Source organism: Colletotrichum tamarilloi (assembly GCF_030869305.1).
Source record: "Colletotrichum tamarilloi strain Tom-12 chromosome Unknown Scaffold_1.1, whole genome shotgun sequence".
Lineage (NCBI taxonomy): Eukaryota > Fungi > Ascomycota > Sordariomycetes > Glomerellales > Glomerellaceae > Colletotrichum > Colletotrichum tamarilloi.
Window position 1 is genome coordinate 110,528 of NW_026849384.1, and position 15,907 is coordinate 126,434.

Genomic DNA, 15,907 nt, shown 5'->3' on the forward strand with positions numbered 1-15,907 from the left:
CCGCCGAAATCGACTTGATCTATCAATTATCCACTTGCCCATCGAGGGAAGCCTACCCACCTTCACCAGAGTGATTCGCTCTCAAGCGCAAAAGGGCGAGCCGCGGTGCGGTTGCGGGACTCGACTTCAACAAGTATCAAAGTACAGTACATGGCACGCTACGGCGGCACCAAGAAGTGGGCTGCAACTGTGAGTAAGCTCCCCCTGGCTCCCGTACTGCTTTGACAAACCCCGTCGGGATGCACTAAACGCGGTATGTTGACCTGATCTCAGGCTAAGTATCTTTTTGGCTTTTTGCCGTCTTGTCTGGCCCGGTCTTTGTACGGTACTCGCTCCCCTGAGACTCTAAACTCCCCCCCCAAAGTCCCCCTCTTTTTCCTCCAGCGCCTTCGCGCCGCACCACGCTGCCATGCCCTGCCTGGCGTACCACCACGGTACGGATACCGCATAGGTACCCATACCTTATCCCAATTCACCCCATCCACACATGCGTCGGGTCCGTTCTGTCGTACCCATTCACCCCTCTACACCCCTACCTCAGAGGTGAGGTACATCTGTGCTTCGTCATTACTAAATACCCCAATCCATCCGTCCCGGATTCCGCCCAGCATCTCTTTCCAAAACCTTCCCAGCTCGCTCTTCTGCCCTTCTGCTTGCTAACTTTGGTTTCCTGCTGTAGAGGCTTTTCTTTCCCCCTTCTTCTCTACATCTCTCATCCAAAGAAACATTCATAGTCGAGCCAGCTTCATCACTGACATCACACACACCATGGCCGATCACACCTCCGCCGCAGCGTATGTCACCCCGCCTTCCTACCCCACCAACATTCCCTTCCGCTGTGCTTTGCGATTCCGGAGGTTCACTCACCATCGCTGTCCGACCTGAAATCCGGCAATTTGGGTTGTGCTAGAATGGCAATGGCCTCGTTCTAGTTTATCGGTGTGCGAGTTTGGCTGACAATGGCGTTAATTACACAGTTCTATGGAGCTCAAGGAGAACACTGTCATCGTTGTTCTCGGTGCTTCCGGAGATTTGGCAAAGAAGAAGACTGTACGCGAATGACAGCCTCCTCATGGCCGGAAAATCTGCTGACATTTCTATAGTACCCTGCTCTGTTCGGTCTGGTACGAACTTCACGACCGCATTGACATGCCTCTCCCACGGATATGGCGAGCTAACCCGGCGCAAATAGTACCGAAACCAGTTCCTCCCCAAGGACATTAAGATTGTCGGATATGCGCGGACAAAGATGGACCACGATGACTACATCCGCCGCATCAGATCCTACATGAAGACACCCACAAAGGAGATTGAGCAGCAGCTCAACGACTTCTGCAACCTCTGCACCTACGTCTCTGGCCAGTACGACAAGGACGAGTCATTCCAGAACCTGACCCGGCACCTCGAGGAGCTCGAGCAGGGCAAGCCTGAGACTCACCGTCTCTTCTACATGGCACTTCCCCCCAGTGTCTTCACCATTGTCTCCCAGCATCTCAAGAGATGCTGCTACCCCACCAAGGGAATTGCGCGCGTTGTCGTACGTGCCGCCCACGTTGAATCTTAGCCCGTTGCTTATGGGGATGCTGACATGATGACGTCTGCAGATTGAGAAGCCCTTTGGTAAGGATCTTGCCAGCTCCCGGGAGCTTCAAAAGTCCCTCGAGCCCGACTGGAAGGAGGATGAGCTCTACCGCATTGACCACTACCTCGGCAAGGAGATGGTCAAGAACATCCTTATCCTTCGCTTTGGTAACTCCTTCTTCGGCTCCACCTGGAACAGGCAGAACATCGACAACGTCCAGATTACCTTCAAGGAGCCCTTTGGCACCGAAGGCCGTGGCGGTTACTTTGACGAGTTCGGTATCATTCGCGATGTTCAGCAGAATCACTTGCTTCAGGTCCTCACCCTGCTCGCCATGGAGCGCCCCATTTCCTTCGCCTCGGAGGACATTCGTGACGAGAAGGTGCGCGTTCTCCGCGCCATGCCCGCCATCGAGCCCAAGAACGTCATCATCGGACAATACGGCAAGTCATTGGACGGCAGCAAGCCATCGTACAAGGAAGACGATACTGTCCCCAAGGACTCGAGGTGTCCCACTTTCTGCGCCCTTGTCGCATACATCAAGAACGAGCGCTGGGATGGCGTTCCGTTCATCATGAAGGCCGGCAAGGCCCTCAACGAACAAAAGACTGAGATCCGTATCCAGTTCAAGGACGTTACCTCGGGTATCTTTAAGGACATTCCCCGCAACGAGCTTGTCATGCGCATTCAGCCCAACGAGAGTGTCTACGTGAAGATGAACTCCAAGCTGCCCGGTCTCAGCATGCAGACTGTCGTCACCGAGCTTGACTTGACCTATCGCCGCCGCTTCTCTGACCTCAAGATCCCCGAGGCTTATGAGTCATTGATTTTGGACTGCCTGAAGGGCGACCACTCCAACTTTGTCCGTGACGACGAGCTGGACGCCAGCTGGAGAATCTTCACCCCTCTGCTACACTACCTGGACGACAACAAGGAGATCATCCCCATGGAATACCCCTATGGTTAGTCTTCGAAGTGTGTACGCTCTGTAGCCAGCTCTTTCTAACCATTTCCAGGATCTCGTGGCCCCGCTGTCCTTGACGACTTCACCTCCTCCTATGGCTACAAGTTCAGTGATGCGGCTGGATACCAGTGGCCTACTACCTCTGCTCAGGCTGCCCCGAACAAGTTGTGAGTAAAACTAAGTGCGCGCCTTAGCGTAGCTATCATACATAGAAGAATTGATTCTAAAGGATGTCTACGAGCAGTTGAGCAAACCCCTCCACCCCCACTACACCAACTACAAAAAACCACACTTTCGGCCAATGCACCCGCGATATCCCACTGCGCAGCCTATGGCATTCGCAACGTATCATAACCATCGAAGGGAGGGCATAGATTTCAAATGAAGACGACATAAATAAGGGAAGCCAGGAGGAAAGCCCACGGGTGAACACTGGTAGGACGATGGACATCTCTTCGCTTTGCTTGGCCGGTTCAGAGAGGATAGAAAATCAATGAGATTCACGTTTCTAATGATCAAAACTGTCTGTTCCTTACACTTGCTATGATTGACGAACTCTCGTTCCAAGAACGGTTCGTATCCGAAAGGTATACCAAGACACGACTGTCCTCGACAGAGCCGGGGTGATGAGGGTACTCACTTAATAAGGTACCTAGAGCAACGAGTCAGTCACTGTTGAAAGCGTAGGTATTCATAGGAACGTCATTGTGGGAAATCTTGAACACATGCAATCAAATTTTGATGCAAGGAGCCAGCCCAGAATGCAGTTTACAGCAATGTTCGATCTCTAGGCTTGTAACTCAAGAAAGGTACACGGATTTGGTCCTGAAAGGTACAAAATGACAATCGTGACTTTACAGCTGGAAACGATATATGAAGGGTACATGCCAGGATTAAGTGACTAGCTAGGTGAGGTACCGAAGTATTTCGAGGAGCTCCTACCTCAAACAAAGGTACGATAAGATAAGGTTAATCTGCTAAATACGGTTAAGGTGGTTTGCGGCTTGGAGTTGCGCGGTGGACCCCATGGCTGTCCTATTGGCGGAGATCACATGACACCCCGACCCGGATGAACAGCAGGGACAGTCGACTGCTGGCGCCTGCCCGTAGGCGTGGCTGTCCGAGAAAAATGCTGAAGGCTCGGGTTGCACCGTGACCGATCTAGTTCCCGCCCTGCTTGTATGCCTGGCTGCACGCTCTCACCATCGCATCACCACTTGCCCAATTACCTAGCAGTCAACAAACTGAACGTTTTTGCGCGGCCCGACTTCCACGACCCTTCGGAGACTCCGTATGCACCGAATACCTCGACTTGCGAATTACTCTCCACGGAAATCAACGATACAATTCCGACAACGATCTCGCGTCCTCCCCCCCATCGACGATCGACGCTAGGTCGATTCCTCCGATTGACCACGACCTCATCGCGTTTCAACGACACCACACTTGCGCCTATTACCTACGAAACCTCGGCGACTGAACTTCTACTACGTGTATCGCGTCCCTCTTTGAAACTTCGGTTTCTTAGTTGATGCGATTGCGCTGTCCTGCTGGCTTGCGCATCCGGCGCCGATGACTGAATCCCGTCTGACAGCCACCTCGGACCGGGACCAGCATTTCATTATCCTCCCTTGCTTATCTGGCACAGCTTCACTCAGCATCAGTATTCCATAATCTATCGAACAGGCAAGAATCAAGTTCATATTTTGGGGGGCCGGTCGTGACGCAGGCAACGAGGCAGGAAGGGCCCTCCCCCGATGCCTGGAATCGTCAACATGGAGAATGGGGGTTTGAACGGCACACATCCGAACCATGACAGAAACCTGAAGGTCAACGGCGCCAATGGTGGAACGATGGAAGGACAGCCGAATAAGGGCAAGGCGCCCGCCGACACCCCTGGGGCCGGTAACGTGGCGAATGGCCTTTCCGGCGGAAACTCTCAAAACGACTCCCAAGGAAAGCAACAATCGCAGATGTCGACCGGGTTGACATTACAGCAAAAACCGAGGATGAACGACCTACCCGAGGAGATTGTGCACATCACCCAGGGGTACATTCCACTATCGACGATTGTCGCGCGACTGGCGCAACACACCCACGAAGAGCTACAGAAGACCGTCATCGAAATGGGTTCCATCAAGTGGGCACCTCCTGCAGTGAACGGGAATACACCCCATGGCAGCGATGCACCTGACGATATGTCAGAAGGAAATAAGAGAAAGAAGATGCTCATGATCAAGTTTGCACAAGACGCACATTCCAAATGGGTCAAGGCCCTCGTCATTACGGACTGGAGCAAGAACGCGGAGGCTGTTAGCAAGCTTATCGACATCAAGGCACACATTGACTCGAAACGTATGCTATATGACTACTCCCAGGACTTGCTGATTGACCTGAAGCGTTCGCTGGACAACGCCCGACTTCCCAACCCTGACTTGAAGACGGCTCTGCAAGTCCTAACGACTGGTGAAGCATCATGGATTCCAGAGGTAGGTTATCCGGATCTTGTCGAGGCGGAGATGGGAGCTAATCTGTCGTAGCCTGGATATATACCACCACCGCCATTGACAGCAGAAGAACAGCTGAAATGGATCGATGATCTTAACACGATGCTGTCTCTTCGCCTGAATCTGGAAGACTACGACAAAATACCACATCAGTTCAAGAATTACAGTATTCAGTCTGGTAGAGTCACTTTCGTAGTGAAGGGCGAGTTTGAAGTGGATTTGACAATCGCCGATGAGGACTTTACCCAACAATTCTGGTTCATTGACTTCCGATTCGCCTTTTCGCCATCGTCAAGCAAGCTCTCTGACGCGCTGGTGTCATTCCTCGAAGCACACGTTAACGAAATCCTCGGAAAGGAAGGTCTCGAAGGATGCTACCGATTCCTGCACGAGTTTGTGCTCACGCACAAGATCAGCGAGCTCAGGAGACAGGCCATCGAGCTGAGTCGAAGCACATGGACTGGCACGTTGATGGTGGAACCTCTCAACAGAGCCTTAGCCCTACAATACTGGACCACTCGATACGGAGCCAACGGACCAAAGAGCTGGGTCATGATTGCAGTGAACAGTGCCAAGAAGACGAATGGGCAGACTGATTCGAAGCACTCCAGTCGATTAGTTGCACGCTGGTACCGGGACAACAAGGAAGTCAAGGATGTGTTCCTGCCATTTGATGTGGACAACTTGTGTGCCGAAGACCTGCTCAAGACAGCAGTGGCCAGACACGTTGAGCACATTCTGTCATCCATCCACACCAAGCTTCTATCATATCCTCGGTTCGTCAACAGGGAGTCCTCGATGACTTTGACAGTCTCTCAAATGGAGCCGATGGAATCATCCTTGAGCATGCAACTGGGCCCTCGGGATAACGTTACACTCCTTATACAACCCATCACTGGATTCGCCGCGATTAAGCCTCACGCGAAATATACACTACAAGGAGAAACCCGCCTCAACTACGGCGGCAAAGACCCCGCAGAGGACGGAGTTACCTGCCTGGAGAACATCAGATGGGGCTATTTCATTGAAGAGTGCAGCCGCAGAGGACGAAGTGTGGGCTGGAAGACTTGCAAGAGTCCCCTTGGTGGCGAAGACATCAAGCAAATCATTCGGACTCGTGAGGCATTCCAGACTATTTTCATGCAGCGCCAGAGCCTAGATCAAAGCTGGTTCGTTATGGTGTCCTTGAGCCTGAGTGGCGACGAATGGTGGCTGCTTGATATGTAAGTTTACACTCCTGAGAGGCACTGGATCAGCGATACTAACGATGATAGTGACCGCAACACGCCAACACGTCCACTCAAGTTTCATACCAAACTACAACTCACTCGAGGGCAACCAGATCTGGATGATGCCTTCTGGTCTCACCTGACACTCTTTGTGACTGGCATCGTTCAACAGGCTACTGACTTGGAACACTTGCATAAGGGCAAGATCCAATACTTGATGAAGGAGTCTACTAATTACGCACTGCCACAACAAGTACGGCTTCCGTCTCTGGTCATCAAGCTGTCCCAGATCTTGGGGTCATCAGAATCAGGCGCACAGGATGGCCCCAAAGACACCTCGAGGCAATTGGGCAAACAGGACTCATCTTGGGCGCAGGATCAGGTCGAAGTGAAGTTCAAGGGACTTCAAACTCGGCCTACAGCCGCCCAGGGCCAAGATGGCAATGCTCCCTCGGCTGTGGAGGTGCTTGAGAACGCCGAACTCAACACTATTGTTGACGCCATTGTCCGGGTCAAAGACAAGACTAAATTTGCACTGCTCAAGGGCCGTATCGACCGCAACGTCTCCTTCAGTCCCAAGAAGGGCGAATTCATATTCCGCATACGCTACTTGGTTGGGCAACCTATTTTAGAGACTTTGACAACCCATGTCAAGTCTATTGATCGCCTTGTAGGCTTCCTCGAGGCCATGAGCAAAGCAAGGGGTTCTGTTAAGTGCGAAAGAGTCAGCCTTCAGCAGGTCGTCTTCACGTACGGCGATATCACAATGCCAGGCGAGAGCGATCAGACTCAGAAGCCAAAACACTGGAGGGTATCCCTCGACTTGGCTAAGAGTCAGATTAGAATGTCCCTGGAGAAGGGGAACCCGCACGCGAGAGTTCTTGACCTACTCACGACGTTGGTGAATACCCAGGACGGACTCAGGGTCTTGATCTTTTATATGCCGGTACTCCTCCCAGTTCTGAGGACCCTCGAGAGTATCGAATCGAAATGGGAACCCCTCGAAACAACCAACCAAGGTCGCGTCGAGATCTTCACCAGGTCCATCGACTGGATTGCTCTTCGTTATACTCTGCCTAGTCCGACAGGCGAGCCTCGGGTTTTGGTACTTGAGATACGAAGCAGGATGCGGCGCAACGAGATGTGGTGGAATTTCACTCGTGCAACACAGGGCGTGGTCGCCCCTGACGAGGAGTTCAACAAGATCCTGAAGGGAGTTTGGGAATCTCACGGCAATGGCTGGAGAGGTCTTAGGACGAGCGCAGCCTCGCGGCCTGGCCCAAGCACCATGGAGTTGCTCACGAAGCTCGACGACCTGGTGCGAGCATACGCTGTGACTGGTGATGTTAGCAGCGCACCATCAACCGAGGGCCAACCGACACAAACCAGTCAATCAACTTCAATCAATCAGTCTTTTGGAACGCAGCCAACGAGCGTGAGCCAAGGGAGCAATAGGAACGGTGGAGGAAGTAAGCAAGCGCCCTTGGTCCTCGATTGAGTGCCTGCAGGCAAGAGACACGGAATTAGATGCAGGGAGGGGAGCATCAGCGTAGCCACGTGGGCAGAGAGACTGCCCAACAGCGTTGCATAGACCTTGGCCCAGAAGAGGCGTGGTTTGGATGCGACGGTGTATTTGTTTTCTTCTTCGATTCTTCGATTCATCATTAGTATTTAGTGACGACGTGATACCAACGGGACGGGGTATACGATACTTGGAAGCCAAGGCGGTTGTGAAGCACGCGCGCAGAGGAGCGGTGCCTGTAAAAGAAAGCCCGGGCCGGTTTGGCCCAGGGACCGGTAGATGGTTCCCCCCCAAAAGATACCTCGAAAACATTCGTAAAGTCAATCGTGTCTGTCCGTCCTTTACTGCGTAGCGTAAGCCTTCGGTGGTGATGTATTTTTATACAAAGGTAACCCCCTCCTTTCTATGTACGGAAAGAAAGGGTAAGCTTTTCTACGTACCTACGTGCCTGCAGTAAACAAAAGAGTAATCTACTCTCCTTCTACCATTGGTAACCCCCTTTATCATGATATTTGAAGTTTATCATGAAAAGACAACACAGAGAGTGCAAAGGTTTCAAAAAACAGATTGATTTCGACAATGACAATGATAAACAGTGATGCAAAACAAGAGCTCGAGACATGATTGGCAGCAGGTTCTCATGTCATACAATTGTTACTATGACTATCTTTGGAAAACAATCATGAAACAGCAAAGTCGACGATGCTTCTTAGTCTACATTTATGATAATATCTCAAATCTTAGATAGTACAAGAACCCAGACTGATGATACAAGTGGATAGACAACTCTTCAACACATGGCCAAACACCTCCAGCCCACGTCTTCTTCTTGCCTCCTTTTTTAGCGGATATAATTCCTCCACCCAATCTTATCGTCGATATCACGCCCAAGGTTACGTAGGTGCCACCGAGGCGACGAAAATATTTCAGTGTTGCCCTCGAACTGCCCGAGACCCGTGTCGCCGACGTGCTCCTGCGCAGACTGGGCAATGTGTACGGCGACGTCGTAGCCCGCGCGCAGGGCGCCCATGACGCCGATGCCCGTGTAGGAGCTGCCCGCGACGGTGAGCTGGCCCTGGAAGGCGTCGCGCAGCTCGTAGCTCGCGTGCGCCATGCGCTTGTAGTGGCCGACGTGGTGCTGCGGGATGCAGTCTTTCGCGAGGTTTGCCATAGCGAATGCGGGAGTGGACTGGGGGATGCCGAGGTGGCGTTCGACGACGGCTTTAGCCATCTCGATGCCTTCGGCTTCGGTGGGGAGGGCGTCGTCAGGGAGGCCGTCAAAGTAGTGGCCGCCCATGAGGACGAAGAATTTGGTGCCTTCGGGCTCGTCGGGGGCGCGGGGCACGACGTCCGAGTCGAAGAAGACGCCGAGGAGGCCTTCGAGGTTGGAGTCTGTTGCGCGGGGGACGAGGTAGCCGACGCCTGGGTGGGCGGCGTTGAGGTTCGGCTGCGGGTACCAGAGATTCACAGCCATGATGGAGACGTTGGGGGAGTTTGCGAGGGAGGGGAGGGCGTCTCCCGTCGCGGCGTGGAGGGCTTTGCTGGTGGTGGTGGAGATGACCTTGTCATATGGTGTTGGGGATGTCGAGCTTGGTGATGAGAGCTATAGGGGGGGTAGATTGCATGTTAGCTTGTGGTGTTGGTCGGAAGGGGGTTTCCCAAGAAAAAGAAGAAATGTTCAGCTCACCATGACCTTCTTGCCCTTGTTATCGTACTCCAGGCTGGTGACGGGTTCGCCCATCTTGAACGTAACATTCTTCCTCCTCCTCAGGTGCTCCGCAATAGTATTCGGCAGACTGCTCATGCCCTTCTCGAAGAAGACGAGCTGATCCTTCTGCGCCGACGTCAGGTACTGCCGGAGCTCCTGATCTTGGCCCAACGTAGCCATTATGCCAACCTCGCTCCGGGGATACGATACAAAGTCGTCCTCCTTATACGGTCTGTCGAAGAAGCGGTGCCAAGGCCCGGGCATGAAACTGCGCATGCTCAGCTTATCGGCGTTGCCGCCCCAGATGCCGTGGATCATGGCCGACGCGAGGTTGTTCGTCAGCTCGGAGCGTCCCGTGTAGGTGGCGATGAAGTCGGCGACGGACATGTCGGCCGGCTTAACCTCCTCGCGGGCCTTTTGGCGGCGCCACATGAGGTTCAGGAAGCCCGGGATGATGCCCTTGAAGGCGGCTTCGCGGAAGACGTTGCGCGGGTGCATCTCGACGAGGTGGTCCGGGTAGTAGATGTACCGGGGCGGGGACTTGATCCCTAGGTATTCGCCTTGCATTTGGAGGTCTCTGATCTGTTTGTTTCAAAAGGGGAAGCTTCTGTTAGCGAAGAAGGGGTATGATAGGTCTTCGCGACGAGAGACTACGAACCATGTCGAAGAGCACGAGATCATCGAACTTCCATGTATCCTTGCCCATACCGCGCAGCGTCCTCGGCCCGCGCTCGAAGCGCACATTATTCTTCTTTCCATTGACTTCGACCTCGAGCTCCTGCGTGTTGATCCAACCGCCCACCCGGTCCCCCGCCTCGTATATGGTGATGTTGGACGTCTCGGGGAGTAGCTTTGCCAGGTAGTGCGCGGTCGTGAGGCCGGCAATGCCGCTACCGACAACGGCGATGTCGGTGGGGACCTGGATGTTCTTTGTAAAAATTGGTTCTGCCTCTTTCTGGCTTCGTCGCCGTTCTTGTCTCGCGACCACCGTGGTTGTCGAGAAGGGTCGTCGCGCCGGCACGATGGCGGCGGCGGCGGCGGCGCTTCTGCCGCAGCCGCCGAGGGCTGCACTGCAGAAGCGCTGGGAGTGGTAGGACCTCAGTAGAGCCATGAATGCATCGTCAGCTCTTCTAAGCACCATGTGGTAAGGTCCAATGATCCGAAAAAGAGGTGAAAGGAGAAGAAAAAGGAAGAGAGTGGTAATCCGAGGTTGATCGTTGGTAAAGATGTTGGTGCTGCAAAGTGGCGTCACGAAATGGACTGGGGTCTTGCAGCAAACAATTCCGTACCTGGAGCTAGGGGTCCTTGGAGCTTGCGGCCCCACCACCTCGAACCAACATCAACTGCCAACATGGGCAGCTTTGACGTCTTGAAGGCCAATTGCTTTCCCAGGATAGTCAAAATCAATACTAATGCAGACTAGAATTAAAATGAGAACCTTTGTATGCTGTTGCCACAGACTATTATCCTAAACGTTTATAGTCTAGGTAGTTGGCTTCCCGGACAGTCAGATAATGATTGACACACAAGATATCGAGGAACAAAGACCAGAGAACATAGAGTGTGGCTACTAAAGAGGACAGCATGTTCTGCCTCTAACACTATCAGGGACCGCAATTTATGAGGCCCTCTGATTCGCTTTATTTCAGCTTGCCCAAAGCCCAGTCTATACTTGAATAAGAGAATAATTGCACCCGCAAAACGCCCAAAGTGCCATATCGCTTTCGGCATACATCATCGTCCAATTATCATACAAGAAGTCGCCGCTCCCATTCTACCATCGAGGCCTCTTCTTGGAAGCCTCCTAATGATCCCAAAACTGAACTAGTTCACAGTGATCCTCCTAAGGGTATACCAGGTCTGATGCGAGACGCCAATCCGAGCCAACTGCTCTCCTCCAATCCACCGCCCCCCGTCTAGTCAGCCTCATTGCTGGAGACAACGCTTCTTGCATGGCGTTAACTCTCTGCTGAGAGTTCGCGTTCCTGAGGGTTTACGTTCTCGTATGAGCGCCTAGCTGATCACTTCCTGCGCATTGCTCTGCTCTTGGTTCACAGCGTTCTCTGAATCGGGGAGAATCACTTCTGCTTGTGCGTTTGTGTCGACAAACTGACGTTCGCTTACGTGGTCGTCGACACCCTCGGCAGTCCACACCTTGTCCTTGAAGACGCCCTGCTGTCCTTCCTCGTGGGTGTACATGCAGTGAGGGTTTTTGCAAGGGTTGAATCTACACTTGACCTTAACATGTGTAAACTTGCAACCCGTAGTCGTACACCCAGCACCGTTACGGCACAGCGGCATCTCGGGATGCTTGAAGGGGCATCTCGGATTCGTGCAGTTGGGGAAGAATTTGCAGTCTTGCTCGCTCTGATGCGCCAGTCTGGCTGCTGGAGATGGGTGCCGTCCGACGCACTTGCGGTTCTTGCATGCGGCACCGAAAGTGCATACATCGTTAATGTCGACTGTGGTGCCTGGCGGTGCCGCGGGTGACTGATGCGCAAACTTGCACTCGCCGTTAGTGCAACGGAGGTTGTACTTGCAGACAGTCTCGTCGGGGTTGGGCGGTTCGCGCTTCGATTGTGACATGTCGACATCGTCTCCCTCTCCGCCTTCCGTCATCGCTGAATCTTGCTTGTCTCTGGATTGATGTTGTCGGAAACCGCCGCGAGAATTTTGAGTGCGATCGAACAAAGACTTGCCGCCACGGCGTCCACCTCGTCCACCACTTTGGTTCATAAGCTGCTGCTGGAGTTGTGACATCATCTGCGCCTGTTGCTCCATCATTGCCATGAGGTCCATTTGTGACGGCTGTCCTTGCGGCGGGGGCATGCCCCAGCCTTGGGCCATGGGGTTCATTCCCGGGGGGGCACCATGTTGACCGTTCATTCCTGCCATCGCGTTGAGGCCAGCTTGAATATTCACTCCACGGTTGTTCATGGGTCGTCCGCCGCGTCCCATACCGCCTCTGGGGCCTGTAGGTGGGCCTCGGGCATGGGAGTTGATTCTGTCGTTTCCGCGAACGCGGTGAAGAACCGAATCGCCAGACCTGTCCATAGCCTTGGTCATGTGGCCCAGCATTCGCTTATCGCGACCACCTCGGGGGTTGGGACCATTTCGCATGGATCGCGGGCCAGTCGGGCTACAGCGGGTTAGTAGGGTACGGGCTGCGGGGGTAAATTAGGGAGACAAACGCGTTCAATTCATTGCCATCACCTGCACCCATGTCGGTGTCAAAGTCTCCATTTCCTTGAGACATGCCAGTCATAGCATCGGTAACGGAAGGTTGGGTGCCGTTGAGTTGTGCGTCGGTCTGCTCAACCTGTTGAAAGAGCCATGCGGCGAATTGCTGGGCGCCCGCATCTTCGGGACCCAGACCAAGGAGATCAGCCGAGAGTTCGGTGGCAATCTGCTCCTGCGTGCGGCCGTTGACGAGCATGAGAATGATGTATTCGACGAGCGCGGCATCATCGTCGGAGCCTGATGCCCAGCCGGCCTCGATCAATTTGGGCTGGATGGCGGCGCTCAAAGCATCCGCCAGCGGGGTATTGAGGACGACCTGGACCGTCATATTGATTGGCGCCGATATGGCGAATATCGCGTGAAGCTTCGAGTGCAAATGCGACGAGTCGTGGTGCGTTCAGTTTTTTGAAGTTGAGCTGCAGGACCAGACGCGTTGCCGTCGGGAAAGAAAAGTCGGCGTCGAATACGGCACCGGAGACTTTAGTTGACGTGTTAGAATGCGCGCGGTAGTGGAAATCGCTTGCGCCGGGGTATATGGGGAGCAGGCGATGATTCCGGCAGAGGAGAGTTGGTGATGCACAAGAGAGCAACAAAAGAATGTTGTGTATGGTGGAGGAAGTGAATCGAGGTAGGTGAGGCAAGAGAGCCAAAGAACGTTCCTGAGATGACGGAGAATTCAGAGCTGGGCCCACAACAAAGCCTTTGATTGGAGGAGATGTAGTCTAGTCACGTGATGGTCTGCGCAAAGAAAGGCGGTGCAAAGCCAACGTCCGGAGGTTCTTCACTGCAGAAGGTTCAGGCGAATTCCAAGTGTGGCTTGCCCTGACTAATTCAGGCACGCGATGCGCCTGATTATTCAGCGTAACGGCTGCACAGCCACCGGCTCTCTAGCCTCATTTCCCCAGGAACCACCCGACCTGTGTGGTTCCGCTCCTTCCAGGCAGGTTGAACATACATCACGGTGTCCATTCCACCTCTAGATTATTCCAGCTTCGCCCGCCCGCGATACCTCTATACTGAATAAAACTGCTTCATTCTGTCACCAAGGCCTGTGTCGTAGCGGGGAATGCCGGCGCATCTGAACGAAATGCCCGCACACATAGGTCCCGGGTTCGAGTCCCGTCTTCTTCTAGTAAAAATCCTTGCATCGTTACACCTGAGGCTGGTAAGAGTCTCCTCGGATCTTTCGTAGGCTCCCTGTTACAGGGGCCGAGCTTTTTGCATCTACGGATGCCTTGAACTATGGCGCCTTACACCGCCATTGCTTCCAGGCAGGACATAACACCAGTCACTACCAAAGATATTGGTTAATATCTCACTGGCAGGCCAGAGTCTGTCTCAAAGCCCCCACGCTATATGGGTGGCAGCTGAAACAGGGTGACGACAAAGGAAAGAGCTCTCTACTTTCCCTCTCTATGTATGAGAGTTGTGATGAGACTGCGGCGACCAGAATCTTAATCTTAGTGTCGAAGATTCATAGATGTTTTCCAGATCTCTCACTGTCGAGGTCCGAAATGCAGTACGATGCCCTTGTATGTTCTTGCGGCATGTGTCGGGTCTTGTAAAAGATAAGAATCTTACATAAGGTAGGTAGGTAGGTAGGTATGGTTGCAGATGGGACCGCCGTTGGTGTGTGCAAGCTGTGGGTACCGACCCAGCACCCTCCACTCTTGGCTTTTTGCCTTGGCTTGCAATGTGCGTCTGGTGACCAGCTATGGTTTCTCACTTTTTTTCAGACTTCTCTCGCTGAACATTGACTGCAACACGCGTATCCAAAGTTTGGTCTGCCGCATTTCGAAAGCCATCGAAATGCTTCTCTTACTGTTGCCGACTGAGCGAGACCGAAAGAAAGGCTTTACGAGAGAATACTCTAATTACGTTTCTTGTTTCCTTGTCGATGGAGACAATGCCGCCCTTGGATCGGAGGTTTCTGTGTGCTTGATTGGTCGGTAATTAAAGTTGTTTGGCCGTAGGTGCCGTTCCCCGCCCCCTGCTGCCATGACGGTTGGCTCCCCTGGCCTGGTTTAGGTCCTTGGCTTGGGGGAGGGGGCTTCTGCCGCGCCTCCCCTTGACTTCCTCCAGCTCCTCCTTCCCCCTCCTGTCATCCTTGTTTTCGTTGCTCATGACAGGCGGTGTTGATGATCCTAATGCCCGCTCTTACCTTCAGGAGTCCCTGCGTTGACGCTACTTTGACCTTTGACCAGATGATACTAGCAGTCAATCTGTCTTGTTCCTGTCAATCTCGAGACTTCATGAGCATTTGTCACCTGTATCCTTATTGAGCTTGGTTTATCTACCACCTTTGTCGCTTCTCACGCGCTCTCCCGCTCTTAGCTGCGCTTGACACTAGTTTTATTATGAGAGCATAAACCAACATATCGACCATCCCAACGCCATCGTCTCCTGCAGAACCAGCATCTTGTTTCTTCGGTTCTTCTTCGCGCCTCCCGGCTTCATCAGCTCCTTTAATCACCCGGCGTTGGATTGGCGTCAAAGCACAGCCGCTGCCTCTTCTCATCCGCCCTGCGCCTCTACTCCCATGAAGGCATACCCCTTGTTCATCGCCACCAACAAACGAATCATAGCCTACTATTTTCCCTAGATTATCAGGAACCGAATACTGGGGGGATCAACATATTGGATCGTACCATTGCCCCAGCCCGGTCTGGCACGTCGCATCCAACGTACGGGGTACATTTACCTTATAAGGCCAGTTCGTCGGTCTACCCAATTTCGAGAAGCTTTGATTTTGTTCATTCCTTTTTCTCAACCGCATGAGATCGACCAGGCCTGAGGATTTCTCCCTCCCCCCATCAGCCAGCCCCTCCGTCGTCAGCAGTAGCGTGGGTCGTCAAGCGTACAGTGAGCTTGGCTCCGTCAACCTCAAAGCTTGACGTAACGTAACGTTGCTCTGTGCACCACACTGTCAATTGGTTGCTTGGTTCCCAACCACCAACCAGACTTGGCTGCGCGGTATCCGTGAAAGAAAAGGCAGGAGAGTCGACGGGCAACTACTTCTGCGCTCTCGTGTGTCTTTCTTCTGCAGCTGAAAGTGGCACGGGACGAATCTTTCGGTTCGTTTGGTGGCTAGGAGGATATCATACTCTCTACCTTATCTCGGAGAATTGTGGTTCGCAGGAACAGTGCAAAGACAC

General features: G+C 53.2%; 4 protein-coding genes across 4 annotated transcripts; 2 read left to right on the top strand and 2 right to left on the bottom strand.

The window, feature by feature from the left end:
- Positions 1 to 669: 669 nt before the first annotated feature.
- CTAM01_00036 (glucose-6-phosphate dehydrogenase) lies at positions 670 to 2,717 on the top strand (the record flags this gene model as incomplete). The annotated part of the gene is made up of 6 exons (XM_060516090.1): positions 670 to 794; positions 978 to 1,050; positions 1,104 to 1,124; positions 1,193 to 1,537; positions 1,605 to 2,544; positions 2,599 to 2,717. Coding segments are annotated over 6 exons (1,623 nt in total), but the record flags the coding sequence as incomplete, so codon positions are not given.
- A 1,604-nt stretch (positions 2,718 to 4,321) lies between these two features.
- On the top strand, positions 4,322 to 7,780 carry CTAM01_00037 (mediator complex subunit MED14; the record flags this gene model as incomplete). Its single annotated transcript, XM_060516091.1, has 3 exons — positions 4,322 to 5,035; positions 5,087 to 6,276; positions 6,328 to 7,780. The coding sequence occupies 3 exons, from the start codon at positions 4,322 to 4,324 to the stop codon at positions 7,778 to 7,780; spliced, it is 3,357 nt and encodes a 1,118-aa protein (XP_060388717.1).
- Positions 7,781 to 8,645: 865 nt separating this feature from the next.
- Positions 8,646 to 10,623, bottom strand: CTAM01_00038 (protoporphyrinogen oxidase; the record flags this gene model as incomplete). Its single annotated transcript, XM_060516092.1, has 3 exons — positions 8,646 to 9,407; positions 9,492 to 10,094; positions 10,171 to 10,623. The coding sequence occupies 3 exons, from the start codon at positions 10,621 to 10,623 to the stop codon at positions 8,646 to 8,648; spliced, it is 1,818 nt and encodes a 605-aa protein (XP_060388718.1).
- A 902-nt stretch (positions 10,624 to 11,525) lies between these two features.
- Positions 11,526 to 13,080, bottom strand: CTAM01_00039 (uncharacterized protein; the record flags this gene model as incomplete). Its single annotated transcript, XM_060516093.1, has 2 exons — positions 11,526 to 12,651; positions 12,704 to 13,080. 2 exons carry the CDS (start codon positions 13,078 to 13,080, stop codon positions 11,526 to 11,528), a joined length of 1,503 nt encoding a protein of 500 aa, XP_060388719.1.
- Between the last annotated feature and the right edge of the window lie 2,827 nt (positions 13,081 to 15,907).